Source organism: Erigeron canadensis, chromosome 5 (genome assembly GCF_010389155.1).
Source record: "Erigeron canadensis isolate Cc75 chromosome 5, C_canadensis_v1, whole genome shotgun sequence".
Classification (NCBI taxonomy): domain Eukaryota; kingdom Viridiplantae; phylum Streptophyta; class Magnoliopsida; order Asterales; family Asteraceae; genus Erigeron; species Erigeron canadensis.
The window spans coordinates 43,109,565-43,122,027 of NC_057765.1; the positions used below are offsets into that span (position 1 = coordinate 43,109,565).

The following is a 12,463-nucleotide window of genomic DNA, read 5'->3' on the forward strand; positions in this document are numbered from 1 at the left end:
AAATATGTATGTAGATACAAAGCTATGTCCTTAGTAATAAATAGAGAATCCGTGTGTTAACACGAGTCCTTAACCTAGTTAAAAATTAAACATGTAAATGAAATTAAGAATATAAAAAGTAAATCCTCCTAAACACTTTTTGAAGGTCTTGATGTTGGTTGGTTATTTTTGGAATGCAACCATTGCATATAGAATATTGTTGACTTCCAGTTGTATCTGCCAGAAGGAGTTTTTCGAAGTTGAAGTTATTAAAATCTTATTTACGATCAACAATGTCCTAAGAAAGATTTAGTGGATTGGCGATGATAGCGATTGAGAATGAAATCTTAGCTAGAGAGTATAGACTACGAAGAGCTAATCAACCATTTTGCTATGAAAAATGCTAAGCGGGCTTCTCGAATCAGTGGTTATATGTATTTCTAATACTATCATTTTGTTATTGTTATAACGTTTCGATTATAAAAATAAAAAAATTCTTATATAATTGGATTCCTAAGAGTTATGGGCATTTTTTTCCTGTCTCGGACTGGGTACTTGAATTTTCGGGGCCGCCACTGCCCTTAAACTAGATCGAGGGTGAATCATAAAAAGGTAAAAAGAAAAAATTAAAGGGTGAACATTGCTTAATTAGCTAGAGCATAATAGTTCATTAACATTTTATTTCTTATAAAAAAAAAATTTTAGGATCAATCCCTATAAAGAAATTTTTCAAAGAAGCATAACATTTGCTAGTAATTCATTTGCAAAGTATTATAATTCAAGCAATATGCTCACCGGTTACGTGTCGTTGAAAAGTTGCATGTTTCTTTCATAAGTGCAAACAAAACTTCAAGGAGGTATTTTGTTCGGTTCCAATGTATAACAGCAAAATACGACCTTTTAGAGCTTTACGTGCTTAATTAAAATAAATAGGAAACGGATTCCCTCACGTTAATACATGACTATTTGAATCAAAATTAAGAATCTAAGATTCAAAAAATTACTATTAAATCTTAACCATTGATTTTAATCTAATGGTTAACACTTCCCTAGTCATGTTAGAAAACTTGAAAAAATCTATTCCCAAACAAATCAATAGGATCTAACGATATGTAAAACATTAGTTTCTGTTTCATTTTATTAATTTCTGCTTTATCTTTTCAAATTATATGTTTCGTCTACTTAAAATACTTCTTATCAATAAGCACACTTATCATCTAACATAATTGGTCTACCAAAAATACCTTTAATGAAATAACATAAGATTCATCTCTGAACTCTAAAATAACTAAATTGTGACGTTTTAAATTTATTAAATTTACATCAGTAATCTTCACTACTCATCGCAACCGCTATCAATTATCGTCATCATCACCCATCGCTGTCACCACAACCCATCACTATCACCATCAAATAATTTTCAGTTTTTTGAAATTGTATATATATATATACTATAAGACATATTTTACTTTCATAATATATATTATAATTATAAATTTATTATTGTAACTTTAGTTATAATTGTAATATAACTAATACAATTATATATATATATATTTGAGAACATGCTTACGATTAATTAAGTTTACTTAATTTTACCCCAAATTTCATGACTTTTTATATTTATCTTGTAATAAGTTTCTTAACTTTTAAACTATTACACTTAACTTTATGATTTTTTTTAATTTTGCACTTTAAATTTCCCTTTTTTCAATTTTTACTTTGATCTCCTAAGTTTCTTAGCATTAAATTTGACCACCTAACCTTTTTAATTTATTTAAGGTTTCACCATAACTTTTCAAATTGCTGTTTTTGCCACTAAATTATTTATGTAACGATTAAAATGTTTTTAACTACATGGATTTTTTTAAGTTTTTAATTTGAGTTACATTTTTTTTTACAACAAAAGTTTTTAACTTTCTATTTTTACCACAAATTTCATTTTCTTTAGATTTAGCCCTTTAGTTACAACTTTATGTCACAACTTTTGGATTTCTAAATTTGATCACTAACTTTAACACAACTTTTTTTTTCAACTTTTTACCCATTCAATTTTCTAATACATTATGTACTAATTTTAATTTTTCATTATGTCAACACCACCACCACAATTCCATTAGGTTACATCAATGTACGTTTATCATTAGGTATGTATCACCACCCTTATATATGATATACGATTTATGCATTGTTATTTTTCTCGGGACAATGCCTGAGATTAAAATACTAATTAGCTATATAAAAGTTAACCATCATGTGTTGAATATTTTTATATCTGTACTCCTTTTAATTCGACAAAACAAATTTCAAGATATGCATAGAATTTTCTACAAGTCGTGTTTGGATTTTGGACCACGGACGAAACTTATTAGAAAATAAGGGTATTTTGGAAAATGATTGATATATTGACTTAGAAAAATTGAAAGGTTGAGGGGCTCCTATCGAATACTATATTATAAAGGAAGACTCTTTTTTTTGAAATTCTCAAAAGATGAATTGAAGTATATATATTGTTCCTCTTTTTTATTCACTAATTTAAACATCTCTACCTAATATACCTATAATACCTTTAAATCTCAACTTTTCATTTTTCTCTCTCTTCTCAAATCTCAATCACTCATTTTTTTCTCTCCCCTCCATAAATTATTTTATTCTTCTAATTTATTCAAGATCTTTTATCTCAAAAACCGTATATCGATAAACTATAAAAATTGTATTGGTGTTCTTAAAATTTCGTGCTCTTTCATTAGAGATGTCATTCGATATACCTTCGACGAATTTTCAAATTCGAGGGCGTACGACTAAGGCATTTAACTATCACACTCTATGCCTTATCACCTCCTATTACCTACCACCTCACCATCTCACCGCTGCAACGAGCGACCACTATCTCCCATACTAATTAAAAGAAGTGTGCAGCATGCGTGTAGACCGTAGGATTAAGGGGCCACTTGGAGAGCGCCAGCTCTCTGATCTAATAAATGTCGTACAGTTGACGGACTTCATGTGAGCCTTTGTCCAAGTCAACGAGAATACTTGCTAGCTTTTTCATTTTTTCTTTTTGTAAAATTATTTTGAATACATTTTAACAAATCAACAATGAATGTATTGCATTTACAATCCTGACTTTTTCGGGGGCTTCGATCCGTATCTGGCCAACTCCTCGAACTGCTAGGTGCGTGCGACGTATTCATTGACGGGCAAATTAAGCGAACTCTCAATTTGATCTCGAATTGCTAGGTGCGACATATTCATGGACTGACAAATTAAGTAAACTCTCAATTTGATCGGGAGATTCCTTCTTATCATATATGTGTTGATTGACTTTCTTAGATTTATTTAAACTTATGATTTTAATCCATCTTATTTTTAAATTAAATAAAAGCTGATTATATATAATTGTCGACTAACTTTCACGATATATATGACAACTATTCATTCATAGCAAACGTACATACTCATACATGATTGGTAAAAAATAATAATTTTCGAAAACAAACTTAAGAAAGTTTAAGTATGGAAATGTACAAGATTCTAGCTTTTGCCAGTAAGCTAATCACTTAACTTAATTGATAAATCAATTTAAGGTTGTAATATAACGAGCGGTTATTCTTTAGGTAAATTAGGTGTGTTTCGATGTCTACGTACACATGCCCTAACTTTATAAGTTGCTTGGTCAACATAGAATTGCTTACCCACCCCACTACCCATGTATATGTAACCAAGTTTCCTAACTCTTTTCTCAAGAAAGATAACAACATTTTGACCATTTCAACGAAAGAATTAGATATATGATATAAATATAAATTGAGGTTTTCATGTTGATATATACACATGAAAAAATAACCATTAATTCTACTATCATCTAGGGATGTGTAAATGGTTCGAACCGCGAAAACCCGGCCCGCCCCACAAGTACATAAAAAACGGAACCGTGACCCGGCCCGTGATAGTTTGGTTCGAGTCGGGTTCGGGCGGGCGTGAGCGGGTCACGGGTTTCCTTCACCTTTTTTCGGTTTTTGGCTTGACCCGGCCCGGCCCGACCAGTGCAACCCATGACCCGAAAATGCAACAAAAGCTTGACCCATGACCCGAACCGTTAGCCCTTTGGGCGGGTTGGTTCGGGCTGGTTCCAGGTCGGTTCCGGTTCGGGTCACGGGTTTCAATTTTTTTCTCTCATTACGCATGACAACATCATATCATCTATCTGTTTTTCTTAAACATACATAAAAAACAAATAATAAATTGTAAGTTCGAAAAGTAAGAAAATTGTATCTGATATATGTATCCATTCGTTGGTGTTGAGACAATAGATGTCTTTATGAACATTTTTTTTAGCTGGTAATTAACTAGACTGAGTAGCTTTTTTTTTCTTTTTGAAAGTTTACTATTATTTACAAAGCCATTACCCACCAATTAGTGGTAAGACCAAAAACATAAACACAATTACTTCAAAACAAAATTACACCAATTAAAAAACCAAGCGTTCTAATATCATTGAAAATCTTATCAAAATTAATAGTTACATTGAAAAACCTTAAGTCGTTGAGAGCTATCCATATACACTAACAAGTGATAAAAACAATATCTTTTGTCACTCCTTTCTCCTTAAAACTAGAGTGAGTAGTTAATAGAAACTAGAAAGCATGTCTCCCAATATGTAACCTGACCAACTCCTAATCTCTTTTCCCCCTATATTGGTAAGAAAATTATTACTTGTATTAATTAATTAAAGTGGTAACTACTACAAAAAGGAAAGTATGCAACCGTCTGGCGTCATAATTAAGAAGATTTATCAAATGTAAGAATCTTGTCAACATCATGCTTAAATATAGCTTTTGATGACATGGAGTAACTTTTACTGAGATTACAAGTAATTTTTTTCACACCGGTTATAGATCTGGACCATTTGCTTTTGGACTTTTGGTTGATTAGTCCAAACCTCCAAAGTCAAAGTCAATAAAAATACAAGATATGATATGTAGGGAGTTCACATTTCACACAAGCAATAATAGAGCTGATCGAGCATCCAAGTTGCCAGCTTGAGTGATAAGAAAATTGATGGCATTGCCTTGTACGAATGCAACGGATAAGATGGTAAATGAAGGTATGGTAGAGTATAATTCATGGCTTCAAGGCCTCTAACTTTAACATTTTATGGACGTCGTTATCCACTATCGAGCATTATGTTAAAGCGTAATTTCTTATTTAAAATTAACATTTCACCTATTTAGAGCCTTAACTAAAATTTATATAGATCAGAGTTTTAATGTACGTTGTCTTCACGTATAAATATAAAACTTGGAGAATGTTTTTTTTAATTTTATGTAATCAATTAAAGTTTAAATCGCAACAAATTTTTTTAATATTGTTTTATATATTATAAATCTGACATTTTGAAAATAAATAGTCTCGGTTTTGAATTAAAAATTGGAATCCACAAATGAGATAAATAGTAGTGTAAGTGATTGTAGATAATCCTCCGTATATATATCTATACCATATTATAAAGCAAAAAGTCTTTGTCTAAATTTAAGTTTCAACATTTACTTTTTTAAAATACCCCCTATATATTATATATTTACCTAAAATAAGTATATTATATTTTCCCCCTCCTCAAATGTTAACCAATAATTTTTTTTCTCTCTTTTCCATAAATCATTTATTCCGTCAATTCATTCAAAATCTTTTATCTCAAAAACCGTACATCGATAAATCATAAAAATTATATAGGTGTTCTTAAAATTTCATGCTCTTTCATTAGAGATGTCATTCGATTACTTTCGACGAATTTTTAAATCTAAGGGCGGAGCCCGTACGGCTAAGGCATTTGGTTATTACACTCTATGACCTATCACATTTTATGACCTATCATCCCACCATCTCACCGCCACAACGCACGGGTACTTGGTCTCGTTTCATTGAAAGGAAGTGGTAATATAAACTTAGGATTTGTTCACGTGAAACTTTTTACAACTATACGAATTAACATGGAATGTTCTGGCCGGTATTGGTTACAAATTTGATTAAAATAAAAGGAAAAGAATACACAAAAGTAATACATCGAAACAGAGTAGATACAAGCAAAAGGGTATATGTAGTTGCCCGGCCCTTTTTGAATCTCTACGAGATTCTTAAAGTGATCACACGTAGTACAAAAGATCACAATGTAATAAGTATGTGAAATTGATCCCATGATATATTAATTACCTTTTGCATTACAACAATATAATACAACTATCCATCTTGCAAGTCAAACAGGAACAGTTCGGTTAGCTGTGTTCGAGCTAGTAGACTCCATTTCCTCCTCGTTCTCACCAGACATTTCTTCCAGTGATTTGCCGTTAGGTTCCGGTACCAAAAACGTAAACAACATGCCCAAGAAATTTACACAACCAAGAACAATGAGAGAATATCTTATCCCGATACCTGTAGGGTACCCGGCGTCCGTTTTCTTGGGGTCCGTACTCTGAGAAGCGTAAAGGAAACCGTAGGCACCAACTATGGCCCCGGCTTTTCCGGCAGCTGCGGAGATACCATGGCAAGTGGACCGCAGCCTGGCCGGAAAGATTTCAGCCGGGACCACAAAGGTTGTGGCGTTGGGCCCAAAATTTGCGAAAAAGAAGGTCAAGGAGTACATGATGATGAATCCAAAACGGTTTTCGTGTAAGGTCCAATGATGGTAAGGAATGGCTAGAGCGAACATGAAGACCGTCATGAAGAAGAATCCCATGAGTTGGATTGCGAAACGCCCAATAATATCAATGAAAAAGACGGTGAACCAGTATCCTGGAACTGTACTGCAGAGTGCGATTAGTGTTTGAGCTTTAGCCACTTTGAATACCTCGCCGGTAGCACTCATTTTGGCCGCGGCAGGGATCCACCCGATGGCGGTGAATACATCTTTTTGGAAGAGGTTTTGTGAGTAGAAAGCAATGTCGAGTAAAAACCAAGTGGAAGTGGTTCCGAGAAGATGGAGGCCATGTCGATGTAGGAATTGCTTTGAAAACAATCCAAATGAATTGCTAGTATCCTGGGAAATTTTCTCAACCTTTTGCTCATCCGCTTCAATCTCTACTTGCAAAACTCGAGCCATGTCTGCTGCGGCTTGTTTTGCGTTTTTAGCCACCAGAGCGGTGTACCTGGCGGTCTCAGGCATCTTCATACGCCAATAGTATGTCATGGCAGCCGGGATGGCACCAAACATTAAAATAATACGCCAGATATAGTCCGCTTGTGGGACTGTGGACCCTATCGGGTCCGTTGCATAGGATGGAGCGTTAAACGCGTGGTCAAAAGAGGCTGACACGATTAATGCTACCACCCCACTAGCCAAAATCCCAAAACCTTGCATCGCGAAAACAGCCGCGATAAAGGCACCACGGGTCTTCTTATTAGCGTATTCAGACATAATCGTGGCCGAGAGTGGATAATCACCACCAATCCCAAACCCGAGCCAGAACCTAAAGAAACAAAGGGTGGCCATGACACCTTTCGCTTCGTTCCCAAATGAGAGGCCAGAGGCGAGGGAGCATATAACCATCATAGCCAAGGTCATTCCGTAGACTCTCTTCCGGCCCATTTTGTCACCGAGCCATCCGAAGAACAATTGACCACATAGAGTTCCAACAAGGGCGACACCTGTAACCGATGAGGCGACGCCAGGGGGAAGGGTTCCAGGCTTGGGTGCACCGTCTTTGTGATAGTAGATACGCCCAAGCAATTTTGTGACAAGGGATATCGCGAAAAGATCATAGGCGTCCGTAAAGAAACCCATTCCAGCAATGATGATTGCCGTGAAATGGTACAATTGGGTCTTGGCTGAATCAAGTGCACTGAGCACTTGAAGTTGCTCTCGAGCCATGGCTGGTAGCTAGTCTTCTTTTCCAAAACTACTATACCTTCCTGTAAATAAAGAGAAAACCAATTATAAATAATGCATTCATAAACTTAATTTGGTTTAAAAGAGAAAAACGAGACTATCTATGTAAAGATAGAGTACTATATATCAATTTAGTATTGTTTTCTTGTAAGTATAATTTTGTCAAACAAATACGTTACTAGATCGATATAATTAAGTATATTTGTTTGAGTACCTTATCACTAATTATTGAATGTTTAAATGTTCAACTAATTCTATTAAAATTGGTCGTGAGATATTTTATATATGTGCCGGTTGTCAAAGGTGATGACATATATTGATTAGGACCGGTGACTTTTTGTTACTACATAGCTAAAAGTCATGCATGCATCTACAAACAATAAAGATAAAATTATACTCGAATTATAGGACTAAATAAATCAGATGTCTATTTTATACTGGACTACAAGGTCAACAATTGCCAAGTGACAATCATATATATAGTTATATTATTTTTTCATTATTTATAATAAGTATAATTAATATACACTCTTGTCTACATGTGCATACTATATATGAATGTCATTAAGAAACTAATTAAGAAAATGTTACTTTGACGTTTTTAGAGCTAAAACTAATTATAAAACAACTAACAATATGATGTTTATAATTCACCAAAAGTACATTATATCATGTAGCACAATGACTTCCATATATATATATATACATCCATATATTGTTTTACTAAAATCATTGAAAACTTAAAACACTTGATCAAGTTCAATTCACTTTCACTGTACGTACGTATTTGCTATTTACATAATCTTATGAAGAAATCTAGTTATATCTTTTGTACGTAGAAACTTATAGAGAATGAAATACCATCTAACTACACTATTATATATGATAATACATGTGATAATTAATCAAACAATATTTTCCAATCCGATTCTATGTTTAAAAGTTTGTAAAACCTTGGAAATCTTTTGTCCAATATATATAGTTATATACATATGAAAAAGTTAATACGAAACGGTATACACATACTCGAATACAAACAGAGAGGGAGAGAGATGAAGCATACCTTTATTAAGACGATAGGTATTTATCTATCTTATTTTAGAGGGAGAGAATGAAGGAAATGAAGTGAGAAAATAAGAATTAGAATTGATGGGTATTTAAAGAACACATGAAAAAGCATCTTATGGTATATGCTCATGACTCATGAGGTCAACGTCTATCAAGGTATATAGTAGTATAGACATTGCCTCTCCAGTAATCAAAATATATATAGTGATGATATATATACATAAATGATCTAATAAAGCTAAATTACTCTGTGAATATATATAGTCATATATATTAGAACTCAAATATATGCTTTGAGAAAGCAAGTTAAATAAAACTTGATTATTGACATAAAAAACATAAATTAGTGGTGAATGATACTTGGTTATTAATTTTGTGTGATGACCAAATTTTCGTCACACAAAATTAATTTGGTTACTTATATATGTTGTTAGAGATCAAATTTGAAAGAGCTGTAGCCAATGATGGCTAGTCTAACTGGTCAGAGACATCGCAGGTTTTACCTAACGTTTTTAGTTCGATCTTTAGGGATAACAAGTCTTGGGGTTTTTTCCTCTAAATACTTGTAACGACTCATATATATTCAACATCTTGTTGTCTAGAGTACGTGCAAAGCTTCATTATTATACAGTGAGGTTCCTGATATCATATATCGACCGAATGTTAGGAAAAAAAAAAAATTAGTGGGTCATTTTCTTCACTATATATACATTCGTTAGAAACCGAATTATCAATAAGGTTATTTATTTTATTTTATTCTATTTTTCTTAGTAACTGATTTTGGTTAATGACTAGATTAAGTGGACTAATTTTTATAATAATATATAGTCATTAAATAAGGTTATCGATAATAATTATATGAGGTTAAATGTCGGTACTGTACAGCTTGAATAACATGTGTATGCCTGTTTTGTGTGCTCGATCGTAAATAAACATTAGAGTGACATGTTGAATACATGACAATTAATTAATACAAACTTAAATTTTTCTTGATATATAAGCGAAAGCGTTACAACTTTATATAATGAAATTAATACAAATTAAATGTCACAACACACATCAAAATGAACAGAATAATACAGTATATAACATGCACACCGAGGTAAAATAACATAATGTAACCACAGGTCGACAAACAAAACATGAATGGTATGATCATATGGCCGGGTTGGCCTTTTCGAATCTCCTTTGTGTGTGATCCATATATATATATATATGCATGGCAATACGTACGTACCCGGCCATGACTGATATGTAACTTAATTATCTATCAAACAGGAACAGTTTGGTTAGGCATGTTGGTTGATGGCTCATCGTCTCCTTCGTTCTCACGAGACAATTCTTCGAGTGATTTGCCATTAGGCTCGGGTACCAAAAATGTAAATACCATGCCCAAGAAGTTGATTACACCAAGAACAATGAGAGAGTTCTTGATTCCGATACCTGTTGGGTACCCATGGTCCGTTTTCTTAGGGTCTGTGCTCTGAGCAGCATAGAGAAACCCATAAGCACCAACGATGGCACCGGCTTTACCTGCTGCGGCAGAGATGCCGTGACAAGTGGACCGAAGCCTGGCTGGGAAGATTTCTGCAGGGACCACAAAAGTAGTGGCATTTGGCCCAAAGTTTGCGAAGAAGAATGTCAATGAGTACATGACGATAAAACCTATACGGTTTTCGTGTAAGGTCCAATGATGGTAAGGGATCGCTAGAGCAAACATGAAGACCGTCATGAAGAAGAATCCCATGAGTTGGATCGCGAAACGTCCAATGATATCGATGAAAGCGACTGTGAACCAGTATCCGGGAACTGTACTGCAGAGTGCGATTAGAGTTTGAGCCTTAGCCACTTTCCATACCTCCCCGGTCGCACTCATTGTGGCCGCCGCTGGGATCCACCCAATGGCGGTGAAGACATCTTTTTGGAAAAGGTTTTGTGAGTAGAAAGCGATGTCGAGTAGGAACCAGGTGGAGCAGGTACCGAGCAAGTGGAGGCCGTGGCGGTGGAGGAATTGTTTTGAAAACAATCCAAATGAATTGCTAGCATCCTTGGAAATTTTCTCCACCATTTGTTCTTCAGCTTCAATCTCTACTTGCAAAACTCGGGTCATGTCTTGTGCGGCTTGTTTTGCGTTTTTGGCCACCAGAGCGGTGTATCGGGCGGTCTCAGGCATCTTCATACGCCAATAATATGTCAAGGCTGCCGGAATGGCACCAAACATTAGTACAATACGCCAGATGTAGTCTGCTTGTGGAACCGTGGAGCCTGTTGGGTCCGTTGCGTAGGATGGCGCATTAAACGCGTGGTCAAAAGCGGCTGACACGATTAGGGCTACCACCCCACTTGCCAAAATCCCAAACCCTTGCATAGCGAAAACAGCCGCGATAAACGCACCACGGGTCTTCTTATTAGCGTATTCTGACATGATCGTGGCCGACAACGGATAGTCACCACCAATGCCAAAACCGAGCCAAAACCTAAAGAAACAAAGGGTGGCCATGACACCTTTCGCTTCGTTCCCAAATGAGAGGCCTGAAGCAAGAGAGCATATAACCATCATAGCCAAGGTCATTCCGTAGACTCTCTTCCGGCCCATTTTGTCACCGAGCCATCCGAAGAACAGTTGACCGCATAGTGTTCCAACAAGGGCGACACCAGTAACCGATGAGGCGACGCCAGGGGGAAGGGTTCCAGGCTTGGGTGCACCGTCTTTGTGATAGTAGATACGCCCAAGCAATTTTGTGACAAGGGATATCGCGAAAAGATCATAGGCGTCCGTAAAGAAACCCATTCCAGCAATGATGATTGCCGTGAAATGGTACAATTGGGTCTTGGCTGAATCAAGTGCACTGAGCACTTGCAATTGCTCTCGAGCCATGGCTAGCTACTCTTCTGTTTGAAATCTATACCAGCCTGCAAAAAAACAAAAGAGCTGTTTACATTTACATACAAGTGTATTATAACGCCCTCAAAGAATGTACATAAAACTTATTTTTTCGTCAACTAATACGAATTGAAGTAGTCTTTTTAGATGATCATATATCCCCAAATATGTATTAACTAGTGATGCATTATATATGATTTCGGTAGTTATGCATGATAATGTTCAGCTTTACGAGTTGTATATAATTAAGGCTCATCTTAAGTTGATGTATGAATGACTTTCAAATTGTACGTGTCAACAAGTCAAAAAATTATAAATATGAAGTCAAGCTTAATTTAACAGATTATTCGTAATAGCTAAAACTTGAGTTCAAATCGTGTGAACTGATCAATATCGAGTGCATATATACTATACCGTTCTTTCCATGAAGGTACGTAATCGATATACAACCATCAAGTAAAAATTTAAACTTAAAAATAAGGCAAAAGAACTAAAATTGGAGTACTTTTTGTGTATATTAGTAGAAAATTGAAATGATAGGAGTATAAGGTTAAAATAAAAAAGGCGTAAAGGTAAAAACTAAAATTGGGTAAATGTTAAAAGGTTAAAAAGAAAGTTAAACAAATCCAAGGTTAATTAAAGTTGTGTTT

The 12,463-nt window shown here is 34.9% G+C and overlaps 2 protein-coding genes across 2 annotated transcripts; both read right to left on the reverse strand.

The window, feature by feature from the left end:
* Positions 1 to 5,989: 5,989 nt before the first annotated feature.
* LOC122599244 (inorganic phosphate transporter 1-4-like) lies at positions 5,990 to 8,996 on the reverse strand. The gene is made up of 2 exons (XM_043771722.1): positions 8,925 to 8,996; positions 5,990 to 7,884 (listed from the first exon to the last, which is right to left on the reverse strand). Exon 2 carries the CDS (start codon positions 7,841 to 7,843, stop codon positions 6,233 to 6,235), a length of 1,611 nt encoding a protein of 536 aa, XP_043627657.1. The 5' UTR covers positions 7,844 to 7,884; positions 8,925 to 8,996; the 3' UTR covers positions 5,990 to 6,232.
* A 1,203-nt stretch (positions 8,997 to 10,199) lies between these two features.
* LOC122599811 (low affinity inorganic phosphate transporter 1-like) lies at positions 10,200 to 11,807 on the reverse strand. Its single transcript, XM_043772396.1, has one exon. It carries the CDS (start codon positions 11,805 to 11,807, stop codon positions 10,200 to 10,202), a length of 1,608 nt encoding a protein of 535 aa, XP_043628331.1.
* Positions 11,808 to 12,463: the final 656 nt, after the last annotated feature.

Coding starts and splice junctions, on each gene's coding strand:
- LOC122599244 (XM_043771722.1), bottom strand. CDS start 7,843: ATGGCTCGAGAGCAACTTCAAGTGCTCAGTGCACTTGATTCAGCCAAG.
- LOC122599811 (XM_043772396.1), bottom strand. CDS start 11,807: ATGGCTCGAGAGCAATTGCAAGTGCTCAGTGCACTTGATTCAGCCAAG.